The sequence below is a fragment of the Triturus cristatus genome, chromosome 4_1, assembly GCF_964204655.1.
Source record: "Triturus cristatus chromosome 4_1, aTriCri1.1, whole genome shotgun sequence".
NCBI lineage: Eukaryota > Metazoa > Chordata > Amphibia > Caudata > Salamandridae > Triturus > Triturus cristatus.
The window spans coordinates 71,024,173-71,050,332 of NC_140585.1; the positions used below are offsets into that span (position 1 = coordinate 71,024,173).

General features: G+C 53.2%; 1 protein-coding gene across 3 annotated transcripts in view; it reads left to right on the top strand.

Moving 5' to 3' along the window:
* The window catches only part of KDM2A (lysine demethylase 2A), a 770,935-nt gene that overhangs the window by 679,845 nt on the left and 64,930 nt on the right, over positions 1-26,160 (top strand). For all 3 annotated transcript variants that reach the window (XM_085651618.1, XM_085651619.1, XM_085651620.1), the window contains one exon: positions 19,356-19,514. In XM_085651618.1, coding sequence (XP_085507744.1) covers positions 19,356-19,514 — 159 coding nt within the window. The remainder of the gene's footprint in view (positions 1-19,355; positions 19,515-26,160) is intronic.

Below are 26,160 nucleotides of genomic sequence, written 5' to 3' on the forward strand. Positions count from 1 at the left end.
GGAGAAGCCCCACCGCCAGATAAGGAATCCAAACTTCTAGACGCCTCTGGCAAACGCACCGCCTCCCAAGCTGCAAACATGTGGCGCATTGCAAATACACAAGCGCTACTTGCGCGCTATGACAGAGTACACTACGACGAGCTTGAGGCTCTTATGCAGCACCTCCCCGAAAAACACAAACGCAAGGCTCATGAACTAATACAGGAGGGTAAACTCATTACTAACACCTCCATTAAGTGTGCCCTCGATGCAGCTGACACTGCTTCTAGAGCCATAAATACTATTGTCCTGCTTCGTCGTCATGCCTGGCTCAGGATCTCAGGGTTCAAGCCTGAAGTCCAGGCGTCCATACTAAATCACCCCTTTGACCAACAAACTCTCTTTGGGCCAAAGGTGGACGAAGCGTTAGAAAAGATGAAAAAGGACACAGACACAGCAAAGTCTATGGGGGCACTACAATCACAGGCCCCTAAACGCTCCTTTCGACGCTCATCCTTTCGTAGCACAGGCAGAGGCTACTCCACCGATAGCGCCTCTACCTCCTACAAGTCCCCTCCTCAAAATACCTTTTCAAAGGGCTACCAAAGGGGTGGTTACAGAGGCAACAACAATAAGGGCAGGGGCAAAACTAACACCACCCGTTCTGCCACCCCGCCCGCCCAATGACTCCCCTTCCCTCCCCCAGACCATCCCACTCAGGTCGGGGGCAGACTGCAAAACTTTATCCACGCATGGGAGTCCATAACATCGGACAAATGGGTGACCCAAATTATTCGGTCAGGGTACTGTCTCGAGCTAACATCTACCCCACCCAATATCCCACCAAGGCACCGTCCAATGTCTCAAGAACATTCCACACTACTCAAACAGGAGGTGCTCTCCCTCCTCCAAAAACACGCTATAGAGCAGGTCCCCGTCAATCAGCAAAATCTAGGGGTTTACTCTCTGTATTTCTTAATACCAAAGAAAGACGGGACCCTGAGGCCCATTCTGGACCTCCGGCCTCTAAATGCGTACATACATTCAGACCATTTCCACATGGTCACCCTACAACAAGTCCTCCCGCTCCTCTGTCAGGGAGACTTTCTCACTACCTTGGATCTGAAAGACGCATACTTTCACATTCCAATACACCCTTCTCACAGGAAGTACCTCAGGTTCGTGGTGGACGGTCAGCAATACCAATTCACGGTTCTCCCCTTCGGGGTCACCACCGCACCACGGGTGTTTACCAAATGCCTAGCGGTAGTAGCAGCACACCTCAGACGTCAACATATTCACGTCTTCCCTTACTTAGACGACTGGCTGATAAAAGCCGCGTCCTACAACCAATGTGTGCAACATACAAACAGCACCATCCAACTGCTCCACCAGCTAGGCTTCACGGTGAACTACCAAAAGTCCCACCTCATACCATCTCACACAAAGCAATATCTCGGGGCCACTATAGACACCTCCAAAGGTATTGCCTATCCAAACTCAGCCAGAATCGCAAGCATACAAGCCTTGCGCAAAACATTCCTTCCTCAACACTCTCTTCCAGCAAGAGTGTTTATGAAGCTCTTAGGAATGATGGCGTCTTGCATTTTCATAGTGCCCCATGCAAGACTCCACATGCGTCCACTTCAAGAGTGCCTAGCACAACAGTGGAACCAGGCCCAGGGTCAGCTGACGGATCTGGTGTTGGTGGACGGCCGCACCCATCACTCTCTGCAGTGGTGGAACACCACAAACCTTTCCAAAGGGCGGCCGTTCCTGGACCCGGTTCCTCGGGTGATTCTAACAGCGGACGCATCGCTCTCCGGCTGGGGAGCGCACCTCTTACACCTCACAATGCAAGGTCTATGGGCGCCACAGCAAAAATCGCTCCACATCAACCATCTGGAGCTCTTGGCGATCTTTCTAGCCCTAAAATCTTTTCAAAAACAGATTTCGGGCAAAGCAGTCCTCATTCGCACAGACAACATGACTGCAATGTATTATATCCAAAAACAGGGGGGGGACACTCTCCCCAGCTCTCCCGCTTAGCCCAGAGCATATGGAGATGGGCAATTCCCCAAAACATCTTTCTCCTGGCACAGCACGTTCCAGGCGTACAAAACACCATGGCAGATCTGCTCAGCAGACAAACGCAACAACTACACGAATGGGAACTGCATCCACAAGTTCTTCACCCATTCTTCCAAAAGTGGGGGCATCCTCAGATAGACCTCTTCGCCACCCACGAAAACAAAAAATGCCCAAGCTTCGCCGCCAGATACCCACACCCATTGTCCAAAGGCAATGCGATATGGATGAACTGGTCAGGCAGATTTGCATACGCCTTTCCACCTCTCCCACTAATTCCGTTAGTGGTAAGGAAGCTACAACAGCACTCCCTCACACTCATTCTGGTAGCCCCAACATGGGCCAGGCAGCCGTGGTACACCACACTACTACAGCTATCGGTGGTGCCACATCAAAAACTGCACCTGTCCCCATGCCTCCTAACCCAGAACCATGGAGAAATCAGGCACCCGGACCCAGCTCAGCTCAACCTTGCGATCTGGCTCCTGAAATCTTAGAATTTGGATACCTTAACCTTCCCCCTGATTGCATGAACATTATCATGGAAGCCAGACGTCCTACCACTAGAGCATGCTATGCCGCAAAGTGGAAAAGATTTGTAATTTACTGCCGTAACAATACAATCAACCCTTTAGATGCATCCATACAGCACATCATATGCTATCTGCTCCATCTTCACAGGTGTAACCTGGCATATTCATCCATACGCCTACACCTAGCAGCGATCGCTGCTTATCTACAAAACAGACAGCATTTATCACTCTTCAGAGTGCCCGCTATTAAAGCCTTTATGGAAGGCCTTAAACGAGTAATTCCTCTCAGGGCACCACCTTCCCCTGTGTGGAATCTAAATGTAGTTCTTACACGGCTAATGGGTCCACCCTTCGAACCAATGCATAAATGTGAGCTACAGTTCCTCACCTGGAAAACAGCTTTCCTCGTAGCTATCACTTCCCTTAGAAGGGTTGGTGAAATACAAGCGTTCACTATACAGGAACCCTTCCTACAAATACATCACAGCAAGGTCATACTTCGTACAAATCCGAAGTTTCTGCCCAAGGTCATTTCCCCCTTCCATCTCAATCAATCGGTGGAATTACCTGTCTTTTTCTCGCAACCTCAATCTGTTGCAGAAAGGGCCTTACACACACTTGATGTTAAGAGGGCTTTGCTGTACTACATACAAAGAACGCAACCTTTCAGGAAGACTAAACAAATGTTCGTTTCCTTCTCTCCACCACATAAAGGCAACCCCATCTCTAAATCCGGGATAGCTAGGTGGATTGTAAAGTGCATACAAATTTGCTATCAAAAGGCAAAAAGAACATTATCTGTTCCACCTAAAGCCCACTCTACTAGAAAGTTAGGGGCTTCTATGGCTTTTCTAGGGAACATACCCTTAGATGACATCTGCAAAGCAGCCACATGGTCAACACCGCACACCTTCACAAAACATTACTGTGTAGATGTGCATTCCAAGCAGCAAGCTAGTGTGGGCCAGGCTGTACTAAAGACACTTTTTCAAACCGCTGCAACGGATACCGGTAGTCGCCGCTAAGGTTGGGTACTGCTATATAATCTATGCTAAGTGTACAATCTGCAGCTCATATGCCTCGAACGGAATATGCTACTTACCAGTATGCATCTGTTCTTGGCATGTAGAGCTGCAGAGTTGTACACGCCCACCCGCCTCCCCGGCTACCTGTATCCGTTCCAGTCCATCTTATTTAGATACAACACACATGGGTTTCTCACTGTTATTACTACGCTCCATCATTTCCCTGTTGGCGAAAAACAATCTGAGGATGGAGCCGAAGCCCATGCGCAGTACGGACCAAAGGAGGAGTCACCGAACTCGTGACTTGCAAAGAACAAAAACAAACTGCAAACATCCGGGCCCAACACCAGATGGCGATCTATGCTAAGCGTACAACTCTGCAGCTCTACATGCCAAGAACAGATGCATACTGGTAAGTAGCATATTCCTTCTAATACACCCGGCTAGTTGAAAAGGCTATTGTAAGCCCTTTAAAATTTGCCCGTGGAGATTCGCTAATGTACCGGTGATAACCAAGGCTATGATAAGCCCCTCTATTTAAAACGAACTGTCCGTAGTCATGAGCTCCAATGCTACCGTTTCACACCTTCTGGGCTGCTCTAATTTTTCCCACCTGTCTCCCTGCCGAAAAGGAGGGGAGACAGGAAGCGGGCCTGCTCATGATAGCAGGAGAGGCTGGGGGTCACATTACAAAGGTGGCAAGGCCTTTGAAGCTCCCCTGCCACAGATGGCTCTTCCTGACCTGAGGGAGGTGTGACTACCTCCACCCAGGAATGTCTTTGTTTCTAGGCTCAGGGAGCGAAGGCTCCCACCCCAGGGGTCCAGAAACATGTCTGGTGGTGGCAGGCTGACGTGTACCAGTGGGTACCAGAGGCTGGTTGTTTTTCCGGGGGTATCTCTAAGATGCACTCAGAGTGCATTGTTCATTAAATCCCATACTGGTATCAGTGTGGGTTTAATGTGCTGAGAAGTTTGATACCAAGCTTCCCAGTTTTCCGTAAGGCCATTATGCTGTGGAGTTTGTAATAAACTCCCAGCGCCATATACTCTTAATGGCTTTACTGCACTTACAATGTCTAAGAATTGGCTTAGACACTATAGGGGTACAGGGCTCATGCACCTGTACCCTCACCGCTAGTATAGTGCACCCAGCTAGCTGGCCGGCTGACCTATGCCAGGGCGGTGGGTTGTAGGCATGGTACACAGGGATGTGTGCTATGTCGACTCTTCACTTTGTTCTGCACCAAAACATGCAGGCTGTAGAGAGAGAGAAAAAGAATGAGGGAGGGAGAATGAATGAGGGAGGGAGAATGAATGAATGAGGGAGGGAGAATGAATGAATGAGGGAGGGAGAATGAATGAATGAGGGAGGGAGAATGAATGAATGGGAGGGAGGGAGAATGAATGAATGAGAGGGAGGGAGAATGAATGAATGAGAGGGAGGGAGAATGAATGAATGAGAGGGAGGGAGAATGAATGAATGAGAATGAGAGCGAGAATGAATGAATGAGAATGAGAGCGAGAATGAATATATATACATGTGTGTGTATATAAATATATGTGTGTGTACAGGACCTCTAAGGGTGCCACAGTAAGTGCTGGAGGCCTTCCCTTGTCACAGTGCCCTTGGTACCTTTTACCAGGGACGGGCATGTGGCTAGAGGTGCAATTGGGGGTACAAGGTACAGTTTTGGGGAAGAACACAGTCCCTGGGAACCTGATTGGCAGGGACCCAGGGCACATCAAGCCAAAGTGTATCAGTAGTCTGGCAAAGTGGGGGCGGGGGGGTTACTGCAACAGAAACCCAGCTTCCTACAGGTGGAGACGGTTCAGGTCAGAGAGGTCTGTTTAGTACCTACTGATGCTTAAACGTGTGACCAAGTAGAATACTGACAATTTCAAGTACCCAGTCAAGGTACGAGTTCCCAAGGGTTGAAAAGAAATTGAAGCCTGCCCTGGACATCCCTAGGTACGTCAGAGGACAGGTCTCACCAGACTCTTTGGTTGTGCATGCACGCTGGAAAAGAGCTTGTGCCCAGGCAGCTGGGGATCCCCCTCCAGAGAAGGAGAGCAAAAAGATTGATGCAGCAGAGAAGCATGTAGCTGTGGGGAGCAGCCACAGAGTGTAAAATTCCCAACTCAGTTTGACTGCTTTCTCACTACAATAGTTACCAGTGGGAGAGCAGAAAGGGAACTTGTTGTGGAGAGAAAATAGATCTCCAGTGATACCAAAGCATCCTGATTCAGCTGACTTGGCATTTTACTCTGCCACCATGCATGGCTTAGTGAGTCTGATTTCAGGTTAGAGGTACAACAGCACTTCATTACCGTTCCACTAGTTCAGCACTCAAGTGGATAGTTTGGTTGACAAGTTTTAGGAGGATATAGACTTCGCTATGGCCACGGATGTTCTTCTGACACATGCCCACATGTGCCTTTCTCAAGTAGCAGGCAAGAGCAAATTCAAAGGCTGCAACTCCTCTCCATAGAAGGGATACCTGCAACAACAGACTTGTCTTTCCAGATGACTGGCACCTATCGTGTCTATCTAATTTTTACTTAAGTTTCTTGTACAGTCTTGACGTATCTTAATGTCAACACATCCTAATCTCAGCATCTGAAAGAGACACGTTAGTGATAGATTCCTTACCTTAAAACTACCTCCAGGCGTCAGACTGGATCCGGAAAGTTTTCGTCAGCAGTACCGCTGCGCGTCGGAAGGTGGCGTTGTGTGGCTCTGCGTCCGTCGTAAGCATTGTGATCGCCGGGATGACGTCGCGGCAGCTACTTAGACACCGCCCTCTCGCGCTGATCTTAGTTATTTCTTTTTCCACGCCACCAAGCGCAGATCCGGAGAGAGTGGTAACCTCCAGTCAATTTTTGACTGAGTTTTTGGGACTTTTGCCTGTCTTTTTTGAGTCTATCGACTCCTGGTGCTGTAGGAATGCCCGGTTTCAAATCTTTTTTTTTTTTTTTTTTTTTTCTCAAAAACCTTTATTGAACAAATTTGCACAGTAGGGTTACAAGATTGCACTCAGTCAAGACATTATATACGAGCAGAGGGACCCCAAACATGTGGGGAGGCCCCATTCAGTATTAAGCAACCGAGGTTACCTCAGACGCGTAATACCTGTTAATGATACAGAGAATAAAATGCGGGTCTGCATGTTTGTAAGCCGAGGGGAGAGGCCCATCAGATGGGGGAGAGAAGCTAGGGAAGCAGAGGGAGGAGTAAGCAGGGAGATGGCACCTCACTGGCCATCACCGTCGGCCGCGGCGGGCAGAACGCCGTTGGGGAGCGCGGGAGAGGTCGCAGGATGCTGAAAGTTGCAACTTGAGAGGTAAGATACACGTGGACCCCATATGTCAATTGGGCAGGAAATGGCTGGCATTAGGTCTCAGAATTCGGACAGAAGTGGCTGACAACGAGAAGCATCCTCAAGCAAAGCGTCAACCGTAGGTACAGGCCTGCGACCCCAGCACATGGAGACCCTACGCCTCGCCAGAACAAGAAGCATCGCAGTCAGGCGGTGTGTAGCATTTGGGCAGGATTTCAGGAAGCCTAGAAGGCAAAGCACAGGGTCTGGCTGGACCGGCGACGAGGTGATCTCCGAGATAGCGGCACACACCTCACACCAGTATGCGGAGATCTGAGGGCACAGCCAGGCTAGGTGGGAGAAGTCTGCCGCAGGAGAGGAATATCGCAGACATCTGTCGCTGTGGATAAGTCCCATTTTGTGCAGCTGAGCAGGAGTTCGATAATTTGGGGATAGTCGTTTAATCTGATTGCAACAATAAAGCCAGTCCTCTTGAGAAAGTTCAACACCCAGGTCCTCACACCACTCGCGCCCGGTATGTAGAGATGGGAGATGCCGCAAGAGCGTAAATCTTGGTGACCAGCTTTCGGGGGGAGGGGGATGTGTAAAGTAAGTTAAGAGTGGCCATTGAGGAAGGAGGCTGGGAAATCTTAGGGTGAAGCTCCCTGCAAATAGCCCTTAGTTGATAGAGCAATGTGTCCATGAGGCTGGATTCGACAGCAAGGGCGAAGAACGTGTCCCCAGGGTAGAGGTCAGACACTGTGGAGAGCCCCAAGCAGGTTGCGTGTTTCACCATCCCAGCTGACTGAAGGGGGGGGGGTGGATGGGGGGGGGGGGGGGGAGAAGCCGGGTGATGAGCAATAGGCATGGCATTCGCGGAGAGCATGCTGGAGCCGGAGAGTTTCCGGAGCCCATCCCAGGCCCAGCGCAGAGTTTCTACCATGTCTATCTCGGTGCGTGGAAGTTTCGCCAGGGCGAATAAGGCAGTTATGAGCGGCCAGGGGCCAGCAAGGTCGGCCTCCACCGCGATATGCGGCTGAAAAGGAGTTGGGTGGAGCCAGAAGTGGAGAAAACTGGCCTGGGCGCTAAGGGCGTATAGTTTAAAATCTGGGGCACCAAGACCACCACGTGACACCAGGAGGGTGAGGCTATTACAAGCGATTCTGGGCTGTCGACCAGCCCAGACCAGGGTGATGATCAATGAGCGTAATCTGCCAAAAAAGTGGGCAGTGAGCGGGATGGGAATATTGACAAATACAAAAACTTCGGGAGCACCACCATCTTGGCGATGGCTATGCGACCCGCCAGTGACAACGGTAACCTACGCCAGAGGGGAATCTTGGACTCAAACCAGTCCACAGCGGGGCCAAAAATAGCCCTCCAAAGTTAGTCTACGTCCCTACTAAGCCAAATACCTAAGTATCTTGTAGGACCCAACGCCTACACAAAAGGGTAGTCCGGAGTAAAGGGGACCGTGGAATCAGTGAGGGGGAAAAGTACAGACTTACTCTAGTTAACCTGGATGCCGAAGTAGCTCCCGAACCGTATCACCTCGTTGTCCAGAGGACTGAGATTCTCCCGAGGGTTGCGGACATCGTGTGTAACGTCGTCCGCATACATGGAGACGACAAGGGCATGAGCCGCAAAGCCAAGACCTCTCTGGCTGTGATGCTGTCGGAGTCTAGCGGTGAGGGGTTCCATGGCGATGGCAAAGAGCATGGGTGACAGCGGACACCCCTGCCTAGTACCTCTCACAATGGAAATAGGCTCCGATATTTGACCATTAATCTGGAGACGGGCAGTGGGAAGGGTGTAGAGAAGTTGTACTTTGCGCATAAAGACCGGGCTAAAGCCCAACCGAGGGAGGAGATAAAAGAGGAAGGGCCACTCAAGGGTGTCAAAGGCTTTGGTGGCGTCTAGCAGGGCGGCCACTGTCCGGAGCGTGGGATTAATTTGATGAAGGACTGAGAAGATGGTCTGGAGATTATGGGAGGTCGCGCGACCAGGAATTAAGCCGGCCTGGTCCGGGCGAACGATGAGCGTCATGCGGGGGAGAAGGCGGGAGGCAAGTAGTTTGGCAAATATCGTGTTATCCGTATTAATTAATGAGGGGACAATAAGAGTTGCGGAGCTCGGGGGGGTTTGTCCTGTTTTAGAATTAGTCTGAGTAATGCCTCGTGGAGCGAAGGGGGAAACCGACCGTTCTCAAATGATTCATTATACATGGCAGTTAAGTGCGGGACTAGGAGGGGCGTGAAGGTCTTATAAAAGGATGCTGGCAGGCCGTCCGAGTCGGGGGCCTTATCACTGGGCAGGCCGTTAATAGCATTAAGGATTTCTTCTTTGGAGAAGGGCTCACCAAGGAATTCCCTGTGAGGGTTGCCAAGCCAGAGGAGCTGAAGGGTATCGAAATATTGATAAAGAATCCACGGTCCCAGCTGTATAAAGTTGAGACTAAAATGCGGTGAAACGTGCCTTGATCTCCTCAGGAGAAGTAGTTCTGTCCCGGCCTTCGTCCCGGAGAGCAGTTCTATAGGACGCTGCATGAGGCGAGCGGAGGAGGTTGGCAAGGGTCTTGCCAGGGCGGTCTCCCTCACCGAAGCGGCGCGCTCTCTCCTCCCTGCCCAGAAACGCATTTTCTCTGTTGGCATCATCAGCGAAGTTGGTGAGCTTCCCCCGGATCTGAGCGAGCGTGTCGGGGTTAGGGTCCAGGGATTGGGAGGAGACCAGAGCCTTAATCTCCATACCAAGAGTACCGCAAATAGAGCATAATACACTGGACTGCTTAGAAATGCATTCCCCACGCATTACAGCCTTGAATCCTTCCCAAAGCGTGGAAGGGGAGTCAACAGTGCCCTCATTAAGCTCAAAGTAATTCATAATTGCAGTTTGTATCTCATCGCAGAAGACTGAGTCCCGCAGTACGTTAGGGGGAAGCTGCCAAGAGAATGCGTGACGTGGGGAGTGAGGGAGGCGCAGGCAGAGGTGAACAGGAGAGTGATCTGAGAGGGTGCGTGCCATATGCTCAACAGAGGTGAGCCACGCAAATGCGTACAGAGTGGTAATCCAGAGGTCCAAGCGGGACCAGCAACCACGGGAGCCTGTCATGCAAGTGCCTCAGGGCGAGCGTGTCAACACGTGTCATGCAAAGAGTTGTCAGTGAGAATAGAGCTCAATAGTGAAGTTGCGAGCGGATGAGAAGTGTGTGTTCCGGAGCGATCTGGCGTGGTAGACAGCGTAACGTCAAACACCCCTCTCCGTGTGTGATGCCAAACATGTGCAAAGAAATCCGAGTCGTCATTGTTGGGACCGTATAGCGAAGACCAGGTCAATGGTTGGGCCAGGAGGGTGCCGTGCAGGACGACAAAGCGCCCCTCTGGGTCAATGATTGCCTGGGAGGTCTGCCAAGGAAGCACTCTGCGCAGCAGGATAGACACCCCACAGGAATAGTTAGAGTAAATGGGGAATGTATTTCCCCCCAGTGCCTGGAGAGTCTAGAAGAGGTAGCAGGCAGCAAATGGGTCTCCTGTATGAAACAAATGTCTACCTTATGCCGGGTAAGGTGGGTATGGACCAGGCGAGCCTTACGGTGGTCGTTAAGACCGCGGACGTTCCAGGTCCAGAGCGTGGTATCTGTCATAGCGCCATGCCAGAGAAGGGAATGTCGAGGAAGGTTAAAAGTTCAGAGAGAATAGCGCGCGGTCGGGTAGAGAAGTGCAATAAGGAACATAACCAGAAGCGCATAGTTGAGGTGCAGGAAAGCACCCAAGTCAAGATTAGAACAAAAGCTTCTTTCGGAGGTAACGGTCCCAATAACCCAAACCCCTTAATAGCAAGTAGAGGCAGATGTGCGTTGGGGACATAATGCAGTGAAAGAGAGAAGTGCAATACAAAACGCTGTATGGTTGAGGTGACATGAGACCAAAAAAAGGCATAGATCAATACAAACAATAAGGCCTCAGAGGGAGGCAACAAACCCCGAGAACCTAACCCCCCACCACCCACACCAACACCCCAATCAGGCTGAGATTCCACCCACACCCCGGGGACCCACAACTGGGAAGGGAAAATTCGATGTCCAATAAGGGAATCATCCCGTGGAGGCGTGATGTAGCCCAGCATACTCCCCTGCCAAAGAGACAGGGTGGCCAAGTCACAGGTCGTAGCAGACAACAGAAGGGATTGTCACCAGGGAATCCGGGGCAGCGAGCCCGAAGCGTGGTCTTGGTGTAGAGAGCCCTGTGGAAGAAAAAAATACAAAGTGGGAGTGACCCATAACAGGTGACTGAACAACAAGGAGTGCAGTTGGCGATAGTGTCAAGAAACCAACAGGGTTCAGTCAATGTCACGTAAATTGCCATCGGCTGTGACCTGAGAGTTAGCAGGAGAAGAACGTTGTGCCCAATCCGGTTTCTTCGCGAAGGCCAAAGCATCTTTGGGTTCCGGAAGGACTAGCATCTTGGAGCCATGCCTGACTCGCAGTTTGCTGGGATATGCCAGGGAATGGGAGACATGTTTTTGAAGAATCAGTTTCCGAGCATACCTGCACCGCCATAGTGTAGTCGGGGTAGTTGACAGTTGCCCTGATGACGAATTTCGCCCTTCTACCTGGCCGCACAAAGAATGGCGTCGCGGTCCCTGAAGTTCAGGAGTTAGGCGATAATGGGGCGAGCCGGCAGGCCAGGAGAAGGGTGAGGGCCAAGGGAGCGGTGGGCCCGCACGACAATGAAAACAGAGGAGAGGACATCAAATAGTTTGCGAATGAGCTGCTCCTCAAAAATGGAAGACTTTGTGATCTTGGAGGATTTGGGCACACCTGTGATGCGGAGGTTGCTCCTTCGGGAACGTGCCTCCAAATCCTCATTCTTGTTATGGATCAGCTCAAGAATCTTGTCCATTTGAAGGAGCTTGTGGCGATCATGAGTGGCGGCGTCCGTCATCCGAGACCCTTGTTTCAATGTGCTGCAGACGGGTGACGTGTGAGTCAACTCGGGCCTTGACAGTGTCTAGGTGGGTCGACAGCTGGTCGAGTTGGGCCACAATGCCGATGACTGACTGTGGATTTAACGTCTAGCATGATGGTTTTCAGATCGTCCTCCCGTGTCAGGGCCACATCCGTTTGGGCAGACGGGTCACTCACATCGGCGACCGCACCATCCTGACGAGTCTGCCAGCGTTGATCGAAGGCGATCTTGGGTTGTTTAGGGTCGGTCTTCCCCATGGTCGGGCAGGAGCAAGTGAGAAAGTCCGCCGACGAGCAGGAGGGGGTCTGCAACAGAGAGCCAAATGGATGGTGGGGAGGGAGGGCGTTCAAAGGCTGTGGCGAGGCAGCAAATGCAGGGCCCCGGGAGGAGAGAGAAAGAACGGACCCAACACGCGGGGCAGGGTCGCAAGTCCAGGTCCCACGTAGGAGAGGTGCAGCAAAGACAGGGACCCAGTAAGGAAAAGGCCCAAGAGAAGTAGAGCAGGTCCATGCGGTGGCAGCCAGAAGAGGAGGCACTGAAACCTGAGGGGCTGCACAGACAGGAACGGCAGAGCCAGGACTGTAGAGCCCTGGGATGTGTGCAGCACTCCGCAACGGGACCAAGTGGATCGGGCCGTCTGGACCCAATGGCAAGAGTCCAGGCGCTCTCGGAGCAGATGGTGGCCAGGCCAGAGGAGGATGACTAAGAGAAAGCTACTGATGTCACCTCTCGTAATAGCAGGCTATATCATGTGCCAGTCAGGTCCGCGGGCCCCGGAGAAGAGGAGCTGGGATGGCGGCGTGGTGAGGCAGCCGGACCGGCGGTGTGCGGCAATATTGTGGCCACGCCAGTACCGCCCCCGCAGTAGGCACAGAAGAGGGAATCGGGGCCGCGGGGGCAGATGCAGTGGGGAAACACGGGGGCGCGCCCCCCTTGTCGTGGGGCCAGCGATGAGAGGCAAAAGGAAAGGGGCCTCAGCTGCGCTGGGGAAAGGCCCAGGCCCTGCAGTACGGCGAGCGCGCACCCAACCCAGCCGCAGGCACCCCCACGGTGGCACCACTCACCAGCAGGGGCGGGGTGGCAGGCAGGACCCAGCAGGTCAGCGAGGTGAAGAGGCAGAAGCAGCCCTGGCGCAACGCGGGCTCCAGCCTTGCGCCCGCCGCGTTATCCAGAAGGTAAGCGTTGCAGCCAGCGATGAATGGGTGGTGCAGCAGAGAGTTCAGGGGCCCAGGAGTGGTGAGCGGGGCGGGCTGTCGGCAGAACAGCAGGTCCCTGGTGAGGAGGGTGGAGAGGCGGCGTGAGGAATCAGTAGGGCCGTAGACTAACCGGCCAGTATTGGCCGCATTGACGTGAGCCCCTGCCGTGAGGGCTGCAGAAGATGGCAGAGCCGCGGGGCAATGACAGCGGGGAGACGCGGGGGGCGTGCAGCCCTCGTCGCTGGGCCAGAGCAGTGAGGCCGACCGAGAGAGGCAGAGCAGGAGAGCCCCAGCTGCGATGGAGGTAAGACCAGGCCCCGCGGTGTGCACGTGCCCAGCTCTGCCGTAGGACCTCTGCACCCCCCCCCCCCCTCCCACGGCAGCACCACTCACCGGGATCAGCTGGGGTCAGGCAACAGGTAGGCCCCAGCGGGGCACCGCAATTCCAGTGAGGCGGCCGATGCGAGGAGCGGGGGCAATGGCTCCACGGTAGCGCGGCTACCCAGTAGGCCCGGGCAGCCACCAGCTGGGGTAAGGTGGTGTAGCGGCGAGCTCCGAGGGCCAGAAACGAAGCAGTCGGTGCCCCAAGATGCACTGGAACAGGATTGCTCTGACCGAGGTGAAAGCTCCGAAGTTATCTGCAGGATCGTGGCGGATAACAGGCTTGGCCGGCAGAGCCCACTCAAAGTGCGGCAATCTTTCAGCTGGCTAAGCCTCGCCCCCCCATGCCCGGTTTCAAACCTTGCGAAGTTTGTTCCCGCATGATGACTGTGACGGACCCGCACCGCGAGTGTCTACGGCCTGGGGCGCAACCATGACCCCACGTCATGCCCCGAATTCCGGGCCATGGCTCCGAAAACTTTGCGGGAGCGGTCCCGAAAGTTGCTTGAGGCCTGGGAGACTGCTCCGCGCCGTTCAAGGCCCGGGTCCCGTGGGAGGTAGAGGGACCGGTCATCGTTCGAAGACTTCAGACTCTGGGTCAGGTAAGACAAAGCACAAGAAGTCAAAGAAGCGCCATCGCTCTTCGCCTTCCCATAGCCTGTCGTGTGACATGGCTGAGGGTGCGGGTGGTGCCATAACCGCGGCTCCAGCGGAGCCTACGCAGTTGCAGACGGCCTGCCTGCCTTTCCTGGGTCCGTGTGCGACTCCAGCCCAGCTGCAGGACTTCCTGTCAGCCATTGCTCGCCTCTTTGGCCCGTCAGGCCCCGCGGGCGTGCCTTTGGGCCCCGCGGGTTTGACTGAGGTTCCTCGCCCTTTGTCGTTGGTTCCGGCCCTGACGTCGACTGTTCTGGCCTTGGTGCAGCGAGGCCCCCATGGATCCATGCATGGATCACAGCCGACATCGGTTGACCTCGTATGACCTGCACCAACGTCTGTCTACGGCACCGCCGCCAGAATCAGCCGGCCACCCGGCTGATGTCGTCCCCGGCTTCCACATCGACATTGAGACGGTGCCGGACCGGTGTCGATCGACACCGATGGGGAATTTCTATCCCTTTCTCCATCCTCCTCCTTTTCTGCCTGGCCAGGAGGATATGGAGGACGTGGAGGACTGGGAGGGGTCTGAAGTCCCTCTCTCAGCCCAATCGAGTTAGACCGGACGGGCAGAGGATTTGGAGGACGCAGGTGGACTGGATTTATCTCCAGAACCTGGCTCATAGTCTCCTTCTGCTGTGGCTATGGAGGACTGTGGTACTTACTCGGTGGTGTTGCATAGGGCAGCCGAGGCTCTCCACCTGGAGCTCCCTACAGTGGCCGTCAGGACTAACCTTCTGACAGAAGTTCTTTGGCCAGCCGCTTCCTCTGCGGAGCTGCTGCTGCCCTTCAATGACACACCTTCAGACGTTATTTTGGGCACCTGGTCCAGGCCCAACACAGGGGCTCCTGTGGATAGGAATGTGGTCCGACACCATCGCCCCGCCCCGGCTGACCCCATTTTCCTCTCCCAACACCCTACCCCTGAGAGCTTGGTTGTCCAAGCCTCTGCATCCCCGAGCACGGTCCCTTCTGCACCTCTGGACAGTGAATCCAAGAAACTGAAGCAGTTTGGGGAGATTTTCTCTTCCGACAGTTTCAGAGTTGCGGTCTGTAAACACTGCATGCCTCTTGGGCTGGTATTCCCACTCTGTGTGGGATACGGTGGAGCAGGTGCTGCCTCAGTGTCCAGGGGAGGCCTGGACGGTGCTCTCCCAAGCTATTGCTGAAAGGAGAGATGCAGCCAAGTTCACGATTCGTTGTGGTCTTGACACCGCAGACTCGCTGCGCAGAGCGATTTCAACGACAGTGGCGCTACGCCGTCAAGCCTGGCTGAGGACAACTGGCTTTTCAGGGGATGTCCAGAACACACTGATGGACATGCCTTTTGATGGCACTCTTCTTTTTGGGGACAGTGCGTTGGAGTGCTTTAAGGACTCGCATGCTACGGCCAGGTCCCTCGGCCTTTCGGCCACACACACACTCCTTCGGCTTCTGCTTTTCGCTCCTTTCATGGCCAAGGAAGGGGTGCCCCAAACATGTTCGTTTCAGAACCAAAGGCCTGCGCAGCATCAATCTCCGCTCAGCCGCGGATGTAGGACCTGCCGAGGTGGGTTATGGGACCAGCTGGTGGGTCAGTCCACCACCACCACCTCCTCCAAACCTTCATAGTCCGGTGTTTCAGGTCCATCAAACGCCAGTGGGTGGCAGGATTCGCAATCACCTCCCCCACTGGCGCACCATCACTTCGGACAGGTGGGTTTTACAGATAGTACAAATGGGCTACTCCCTCCCCTTTGAGTCTACCCCTCCAGCCATGCCACCTCAATTCCACCGCATGTCGGGAGATCACTTGACACTTCTCCAACAGGAAGTTGCTGCCCTCTTGGCCAAGGGGGCCATCGAGCGCGTTCAGATGCCAGAAGTGGATCGTGTATGTTATTCCCACTACTTCCTGGTTCCAAAGAAGGACAAGGGCCTACGTCCTATCTTAGACCTTCGGAACGTCAATCGCTTCCTCCAGAAGGAGAAGTTCAAGATGCTCCCACTTGCTCAAGTCTGGTCTGCCCTAGACCCACAAGTCTGGATGTTAGCGTTGGACTTGCAGGACCACCGGCGTTACCTGCGGTTCACGGTAGGCCACGAGCACTTTCAGTTCACCATGCTCCCTTTTGGCCTTACCAGCACCCCTCGGGTGTTCCCGAAAGTGATGGCGGTGGTCGCAGCTCCTCTGCGCAGATCAGGGGTTTCAGTCTTCCCCTATCTCGAACACTGGTTGTTGAGGGCGGGCTCGCCCCAGTGAGTCATCTCCCACCTCCAGACTACGGCCGACCTCCTGCATTTGCTGGGGTTCTCCATCAACGTGCTGAAGTCGCACCTGATTCCCTCTCAGAAGCTCCTCTTCATCGGAGCAGTTCTGGAGAGTGCGCGGTTTCGGGTTTATCCTCCCCAACAGCGAGTCCGGGACATTCGGGCTATGATTCCGATCTTTCGGCCCTTGTCCTGGGTTTCGGTCAGGATGACCTTGAGGCTGCAGGGCCTCCAGCATCCTGCTGACCAATCATGCCGGATGGCATATGGGGGCTCTGCAGTGGGACCTGAAGTTCCAGTGGGCGCAGCATCAGGGGAACCTGTCCCAGTACATCAAGCTCTCGGAGGGCACTGCACGGCAATTGCAGTGGTGGCTCACGAACCAACATTCGGTCAGCGGCAGATCACTCTCCCTTCCCCAACCGGAGCATACAGTGGTGACTGATGCGTCCCTTCTGGGATGGGGCGGCCAAATGGGAGAGGCGGAGATCAGAGGCCTCTGGTCTCCGGCGGAGTCCAGGTTCCATATAAACCATCTGGAGCTCCGGGCGATCCTACTAGCACTGAAGGCATTCCTTCCCTCTGTCAAGGGGAGAGTAGTGCAGGTGTTCAGACTACACCACCGCCATGTGATACTGCAACAAGCAAGGCGGGGTGGTCTCTAGACATGGCTGGAACATCACGGCATTACCTTGGTGGTCCAACACTTGGCAGGTTCTTTGAACGCCAGGGCGGACAAACTCAGCCGCAGGTGCATGATGGATCACGAATGGCGTCTTCACTCCGAGGTGGCGCAAGGTCTCTTTAACAGTGGGGAGAGCCTTGGTTAGATCTATTCGCCACCGAAGAGAACACGCGATGTCAGCAATTGCGCGTTGGAATTCCAAGGCGGCACTCGCTCGGCGACGCTTTTCGTCACGAGTGGAGTTGCGGTATATTGTACGCATTTCCGTCTATACCACTTCTACCCAGAGTGCTGAAGATCAGGCACGGCTGGGCCCAAGTCAGTCTGGTGGCCCCGGACTGGGCTCGAAGAGTTTGGTATCCCGAGCTACTCAGTATGAGCATGGATCTCCCGATCCGGCTTCCTCTTCAGGAGAATCTGTCGCAGCAGCAGGGGACAGTCGTCCACCCAAACCTGTCCAGCCTCCACCTCCTTGCGTGGAGATTGAGCGGTGACCGTTGATTCCATTTGACTTGCCTCCTGAAGTCTGTGATATCATTCTGGCGGCCAGGCGGCCCTCCACTAAATCTGTATATGCCTGCAGGTGGAACAAATTTGTGGCATGGTGCACAGAAAAGGCTGTGGATCCCCTTTCTTCCCCTCTTTCAGAAGTCCTTTTGCTGCTTCTTTCTTTGGCCCAGCAGGGCTCTGCTCTGGGCACTATTAAAGGCTACCTTTCTGCAATTTCAGCCTTTCTCAGGCTCCCTGATCGGCCCTCTTTTCATGTCACCTGTTGTAAATCGATTTCTCAATGGCATTACTCACCTTTTCTCTCCTATTTCTTTTGTGATGCCACAGTGGGACTTGAATCTGGTTCTTAACTATTTGATGTGCGATCCCTTTAAGCCGCTGCGCAACTGTCCTCTTTGTTTATTGACTTTGAAGACTGCTTTCCTGGTTGCCATCACCTCTGCTAGGCACCCGAGTGAGCTCAAGGCTCTTTCCTGTTAACCTCCTTTTCTGTCTGTTCATCCGGACAAAGTTGAGCTCTGCACTTGTCCTTCCTTTTTGCCAAAGGTTGTTACTGCCTTCCATATCGGGCAATCTATCACCTTGCCCACTTTCTTTCCACCTCCGCACCCTTCCAGAGAGGAAGAGGGTCTCCACTGTCTGGAACCAAAATGTGCGCTCTCATTTTATCTGAATTGCACACAACAGTTCCGGGTGGATGACCAGCTCTTTGTTGGTTACGCAGGCGCCAAGAAAAGCCGGGCTGAACACAAGAGAACTATCTCCCGCTGGGTCGTCTTGTGTACAAAAGCCTGTTATTCTCTTGCTAAAAAGGAGCCTCCAGTGGGGCTGCGCGCCCATTCCACAAGGGCAACAGCAGCTACTACTGCATTGGGACGTGGTGTCCCCTGCAAGACATCTGTCAGACAGCCACGTGGGCCTTGCGGCACACTTTTACTAAGCATTATTGCCTTGCTTCTTTGGCTGTTCTGTTATCCGTGACTTTCTGGTGCGATCTTGGTTCGCAGACCCACCACCGGGGTTGGTATTGCTGGGGTATCTATTCTAAGGCAAGGAATCTATCACTAACGTGTCTTTCAGATGCACAAGTTACTTACCTTCGGTAACGATATATCTCTGAGACATTTGTTAGTGATAGATTCCTTACCGCCCCACCCATCTGCGAACTGATTTCTTGGGTTAAGGTCATCCCTTTCAGGGCCCTAGATTCAATGCACCAGTGGTCAGTATCTTGCATGGCTCTTTGCGTTCCTGGCGCGGAAAGTCATGTACAGAACTGACGTCAGCGCCTGAGGGCGGCATCTAAGTAGCTGCCGCAACGTCATCCTGGTGAGCACGACGCCACCTTCGGACGTGCAGGGGTACTGTTGACAAACTTTCCGGATCCAGTCTGACGCCTGGGGGTAATTCTAAGTTAAGGAATCTCTCACTAACTAATGTCTCTTACAGATATATCGTTACTGAAGGCAAGTAACTTGTGCGTTGTTGCATCTAGCCATGAGTCCACTGAAATAAACTGTTAACTCACTGACCTGTACAACTGTGATGAGCAAGCCCTTTAAACTATTGGGGTGTATATTTCCGGGGTCTCATTGCTTTATTTATGATCGTGCAACTGTTTCCAGTTGCAACCCTTTTTATTGGATTTTTCCACTTTCAGACACTAGAAGCCTTCTCCCGAAAATGTTTTTTTTCAGACTTTTAAGTGTACAGATGTGGCAGTGGTAACTAACATGCATTTGGTGTCTCATAGTGTTCTCCATTCCCTTGCAGGCCTGAAAGACCTTATGCTGGCAGGCTGTTCTTGGTCCGCCATCTCTGCTCTCAGCACTTCTAGTTGCCCCCTTCTCAGGACACTCGATCTGCGGTGGGCACCAGGCATCAAAGACACCCAGATCAGAGACCTGTTAACACCGCCTTCTGAAAAGCCAGGTAAGTAACTTTTGTATACTCTTATCCCCTGTCAGTGGTGTGGGCTTGTCCCTCTAGCTAGAGCTTAAGTGGCTTCCAGTGAACACCAGAATAATCGCCAAATGGTAAAAGATCACAGCTACTGAATACTGCACTGCCGTTTTGATGTTCCCTGTGCTTCGTGTTGTGCAGGCAGTATAAATATATTGCAGCTCAAAAGCATATTTGGCACATGCTGTCATTTGTCCTGAAGCTAAGCACCTCGTGTTTTTACAAGGAAAAAAATCCCTAAACAGCTTCTCTGAATGTTTCTTGACGACTTCAGTCCGACTCATTAGTTACGAAGTAGTTCAATTTGAAGAGCAAAAGTACAGCAGTATTTTATTCCTGCAGTTAGCCAAACATGCAAAAAACGGTTTGCAGCATGAACATTTCTGGATTCACGTGCTTTGCATTATTCTTCCATTCTGGATCCAGAATTGCTTATTGGGTTTTTTGGGCATCATACTTTTTTTTATTTTTTTATGACCTCTTATGCCCCAGAAACCTCCCTGTATGGGATTGGGCCGGAGAATGCACATAGACACAACAAGTGCATGGGTTCCTTTTCAGAGACCCACTTTGTTCTACTGGTGCATCCAGTATCTAAATACAAACCGTAAGAAAATTGAACAATTATGTTGGGACCTGAGCATTAAACATTCCATCTTTATGGATGTCTGTCTTGCATGCCTTCCTGTTTGTATGTCAGTTAATCACAACAAGAATAAGATGCGTTAGCTGATAAATACAGAACGTACGTATTAAGCTAAACTAATCTGCTCTACTCCACGAGTGTGTGATTACAGGGAAGTGCCCCTGTTTTCATGTCCAGGAAGTCATTAAAACCCCCAAGTAAGGGTAAATCGGAATCATTGTTTGGCTGACATACTTTATATCACATTTGGTGTTCCTTGTGCCGTGTACACATGCCATTAGTGGGTATTCCACAGAGGGGGTTTTGCAGTGTTCACTAATGTGTGCAGACACATTGCTAATGCTTCTATCAATTTTAAATCACAATTTCATTATATTTGCACTATATGGAATACATTTCTCATAAACATGAGGCATGAGAGCTTTTGCAGATTACTTAGGAATTTCCCAAGCCCTGGAGAAGACCAGTGTCCCAATTGGTCACTAGAAATGGCAGAAACAGGTAGGTAAAATAAGAGTGTGTGTGAAACAATTTAAATAAATATCCATATTCTCCTTTTTAACGGTCAGCTTGAGGCCAAAATGACAGTGCTGATCAAGAGGAAAAAAAGCAGCATGAATCTTTTATGGATTCATATGCTGTGCATTATTCCACCATCTAGTGGTTGGGCATGGAGTTCTAGCTATTCCTTTTCCCCCCTCTGCTCTGATTGTGTGAACAGTTTCTGCTGTGACCTCAGAAGCCTGCGCCTGCAGTCCTTTTGCGTGGTTGCTATCTTCAGATTCTTTTGTCCACCATCTAGAAGCAGAGCAAGGACACTGAAGACTGTAGAGGGAAAAGTTAGTTTTTTTTTTTTTTTGTTATCACACACATTAAAAATCCTGAAGGAAATTAAAGTTAGAGCACAGATGTCAAGAAAGGAGGATTACCACTGAAGAAAACTGAGGGTTTTTTCAAGTGCACACATTGGAGGGACATTGGGTGCTAGTATCGGTGAATATATATCAGGGATGGACCATACCCTCTTTAGATTCTGCCTGAAGCGCCACCATATGTAGACACAAGTATATCTATGAGGATTGCTACCTTTGCCTACCTAAAGACAATGGTTCCAAGGGCTGCGACATGTGTGCAGAGTTCCAACACAAGACCCTGAAGACGAGGGAGAAACTGAGGTTGGCTCGGTTCGCCACGATGCAGTATAAAATAAAAATCATTGAAGCACATCAGCCTTAACAGCTACGAAGAGAACTAAGAAGAAACTGAAGTAGCGCAGAGTTCTGATGATGAAAGGTCATATAAACCGAGGGAGAAGTTAAAGTTGCCAGAGGACGAATAGTAGAAGCACCAGGTAACTTGGGCGAAGTGCGAAAGAGCAAAGCATTCAGACTCAAAATCAAAGGTTACGTTGACACCAAACAACGTGAGAGTAAGCATAAACAAAAGGAACCCTACAGGTCGAGGTCAAAAGGCACCATTGATGGTAAACCCTCAGAACTGGCCTTGACTCTTAAAAGGTGATAGAGGTCACAGAAGGGAAAAAGCCTAGAAAGAAGGGAGCCTTGGTGCTTAAGCGGAAAAGTTTGACGTCGAAAGAAATGAAGGCTTGAAGCTGAAATTGAGTCCCTCATAAAGAGGAAGGAGTTAAATTTCCTCAAAGGTTTCCTCATTCCACTCTAGCCTCGGAGAAAACAAGATGTAAAGCAGGATGACACTTGAGCCTCCAACACTTAATGCCCAGGTGGAAGAAGTGCAATTATTCTGTGAGGAGAGATGCCTGGAAAGAAAGGTCTGTTTGACCGGGGATTTCTCCAGGACCCAGACACAACTGAGCAGTGGTGGCAGGACATAGAGAACAACTGCTCTGAAATAGCGGACACCTATCTTTCCAGATCATCACCCTCTGATGAAATTGCTGTCTACAACGCCCTGATCTGAAAGAAACACGTTGGTTAGATTCCTTACCTTAGAATATCCCCAGGCGTCAGGCTGGATCCGGAAAGATTTTTCGTCCGCAATACCCTTGCACATAGCTAGGCGTCTTCTGCGGCTCCGCGTCGGTCGTCGGCGTCGTGATCGCCGGGATGACGTCGTCGGAGCTTTCGCGCGCTGACGTTGGTTCTTCTTTTTTCCGTGCCAGTAAACGCAGATCCGGGAAGAGCATACCCTTTTAGTCACTTTTTGACTAAACCTTTTGAACTTTTTTTGATTCCTATTTCGAGTCGACCTCGACTCCTGGTGCCGGTAGGGATGCCCAGGTTCAAGCCGTGCGACACCTGTCACTGCCTGATGTCGGTCATGGATCACCACCGCTGGTGTCTCTACTGCCTTGGGGCCGACCACGATGCAGAGTCGTGCCTAGACTGCCGGGCCTTGACCTCGAAGGCTAGGCGGGAGTGGTCCCACAAGCTGCTCGAGATCCGGCAGTCGGCTACGCGCCGCTCAAGGTCCCGGTGAAGGAGGAGGACGAGGTACCGGTCGCGGAGCCGCAGCCATCACCGCTCGTCGGGGTCCAAGTCCTCGCATTCCGGTAAGTCGAGGCACAGCAAGAAGTCGAAGAGACATCGCTCTTCTGACTCCCCTCGCCGGTCGCGCGACTCGGCTGAGGGTTCGGGTGGCACCACCCACGTGGGAGCCGCAAGAGTCGCGTCCGGCCCCATACCCTCCGGTCCCTAAGCCAGATGCGACTCCGGAGATCCGAGACTTCCTCGTGGCCATGAGGAGTCTCGCTCCGCCGTCGAGGCTTGCCGGTGCGCCTTCGGGCCACGCAGGTCCGACTGGGGCTCCTAGCGAGCCGGCGGCTCCGGCCCCGGCCCCGTCAACTTCGGTCCCGACGCCGCAGGCCCACGGGGGATCCAGGCCTGGATCCCGGTCGACCTTACGACCCCTTCTCCTGCGCCTACCCCTTCGGTGCTGCCCCCGGCGCAGTCTTCGGATGACGTCGTCCCCAGGTTTATTCCCAGCGTCGGAGCGGCGCCATATCCGGCGCCGATGGATGACAGATCCATCTACCGCCCGGCTCCGACTTTCCACCTGTCTACCAGGAGTCGGATGACGGGGATGACTGGGAGGGGTCTGAGGACCCTCTGGCACAGCAGTGCCAGTTATCTCCGGACTGGGCAGAAGAGCTGGGGGATGCCAGTGGTCTTGACACCTCCCCTGACACGGGCTTCATCTCTCCTCCTTCCGTGGCTACGGAGGAGGGTGCTACCTTTTCTGTGGTGCTGCGCAGGCTGCCGAGGCTCTTCAGCTAGAGCTCCCTGCAGTAGCCTTGAGGACTAACCTCCTCACTGAAGTGCAACCTCCTCACTGAAGTGCTTCAACCGCCGGTAAGCTCCTCGGAGCCTCTGCTGCAGTTCAATGAAGCTCTGATGGGCACCTGGTCCAAGCCCTCCACAGTCCCTCCTGTGGACCGGAACGTGGCCCGGCGCCACCGCCCCGGGCGACCCCAGCTCTGTCGGTGCACCCCACGCCTGAGAGCCTGGTTATCCAGGCCTCTACCTCCCAGACCGCCTTCTCGTCCGCTCCCCCGGATCGGGAATCCAAAAGGTTGGAAAGAAACTGTTCTCTTCCCTTAGTTTGGGGTTGCGGTCTATCAACACTGCGTGCCTTTTGGAACATTACACCCACTTTTTGTGGGATACGGTGGCGGACGTGCTGCCCCAGTGTCCGGAGGAGGATCAGACACGGCTCGCCCAGGCTCTTGCCGAGGGGCGGGATGTGGCACGGTATTCGATACGATGTGGGCTTGACACAACAGACTCGCTAGGTAGGGCAATTGCGACCACAGTGGCGATTCGCCTGGCTGAGGTCCACAAATTTCTCTGGGGATGTCCAGAGCACCCTCATGGACATGCCCTTCGATGGCCGTCGCCTATTTGGCGACAAAGCGGATAGTGCCCTGGAGCGCTTTAGAATTCTAGGGCTACAGCCAAGTCTTTGGGCCTCTTGACCCCGTGCCCGCAAACTTCTGCTTTTCGCCCCTTTCGTGGCCAAGGAAGGGGTGCCCCCATACGTCCGTCTAGCCACAGGCTGCAGAACCAGCCTCAACGCGGATGTGGATTTCGCCGAGGCGCAGCGGGGGACAGAGCCTATCAGCCCACATCTACCCCAGCAGCATCTGCCTCAAAGCCTTCCTAGTCCAAGATTTCAGGCCTATTCCACGCCAGTTGGAGGCAGAGTTCGCCATCACCTGCTCCACTGGCGTACCATCACATCGGAAAGGTGGGTGCTGCAAATGTCAGATGGGGCTACTCCCTCCCCTTCGAGGCGACCCCTCCAGCCATGCCACCGCAGTACCACCGCATGTTCGGGGATCACTTGCAACTTCTGCAGGAGGAATTTACGGCCCTCTGTGCCAAGGGGGTCATCGAGCGCATTCCTGGCCCAGATGTAGGTCGAGGTTGTTATTCCCACTACTTTCTGGTTCCCAAGAAGGGCAAAGTGGACCAACGCCCTGTCTTGGACCTCAGGAGCGTCAACGCCGTCCTCCGGAAGGAGAAGTTCAAGATGCTCACCTTACCTCAGGTTCTGGCTGCCCAGGACCATGGAGACTGGATGGTAGCGTTGGACTTGCAGGACGCTTATTTCCACATCCCCGTCCTGCCGGCCCACCGGCGTTGCCTGCGGTTCACCGTAGGCCACGAGCACTTTCAGTTTACCGTGCTCCCCTTTGGCCTCACCAGTGCCCCTCGGGTGTTCACGAAAGTGATGGCGGTGGTCGCTGCTCATCTGCGCAGATTAGGGGTTCCAGTCTTCCCCTATCTCGACGACTGGTTGTTGAAGGCAGGCTCGCACCAGGCAGTCGTCTCCCACCTCCAGACTACGGCCATCCTCCTGCGTTTGCTTTGTTTTTCCATCAACGTGCCGAAGTAGCATCCGAGTCCCTCCCAGAAACTCCTTTTCATTGGAGCGGTTCTGGACTCTGCACAGTTCTGGGTCTATCCTCTGGAACAGCGGGTTCGGGATATTCAGGCTCTGATTCCGATCTTTAAGCCTTTATCCTGGGTTTCGGTCAGGTTGGTGCTGCGGCTACTGGGTCTGCTGGCCTCCTGCATCCTGCTGGTACATCACGCCAGGTGGCGGATGTGGGCTCTGCAGTGAGACCTGAAGTTTTAGTGGGCCCAGCATCGGGGCAACTTGTTTGACCAGGTCTTGATCTCAGAGGGCACTGCAAGACCGTTCAAGTGGTGGCTCACGGACCGCGATTGGGTCAGTGGCAGATCCCTCTCCCTACCCCTACCGAAGCACGTAGTCGTGACGGATGCGTCCCTCCAGGGATGGGGGGGGGGCACATGGGAGAGGCGGAGATCAGAGGTCTCTGGCGGAGTCCCGGCTCCATATCAACCTATTGGAGCTGCGGGCGATCCGGCTTGCACTGAAGGCATTCCTTCCCTCTGTTCGGGGAAGTGTAGTGCAGGTGTTCATGGACAACACCACCGCCATGTGGTATTGCAACAAACCGGGCGGGGTTGGGTCGTGGACTCTTGTCAGGAGGCTCTGCGCCTCTGGACATGGCTGGAACATCAGGGCATCACCCTGGTGGTTCAACACCTGGCGGGCTCTCTGAACGCCAGGGGGGGGACGAACTCAGCCGCCGGTGCATGATGGATCACGAAAAGCGTCTGAACTCGGACGTGGCGCAAGGCCTCTTTCGGCATTGGGGAGAGCCTTGGTTAGATCTATTCGCCACCGAAGAGAACACGCAATGTCATTAGTTCTGCACGTTGGAATTTCCAAGGCGGCACTCGCTCTGAGAAGTTTTTCGGCGCAAGTGGAGTTGCGGTCTGTTGTACGCCTTTCAGCCTGTACCACTTCTGCCCAGAGTGCTGAAGATCAGGCGCGACCGGGCCCAAGTCATCCTTGTGGTTCCGGATTGGGCACGAAGATACTGGTATCCCGAGCTACTCAGTCTGTCGATCGATCCCCCGATTCGACTGTCAATTCAGGGGGACCTTCTGTCGCAGCAGC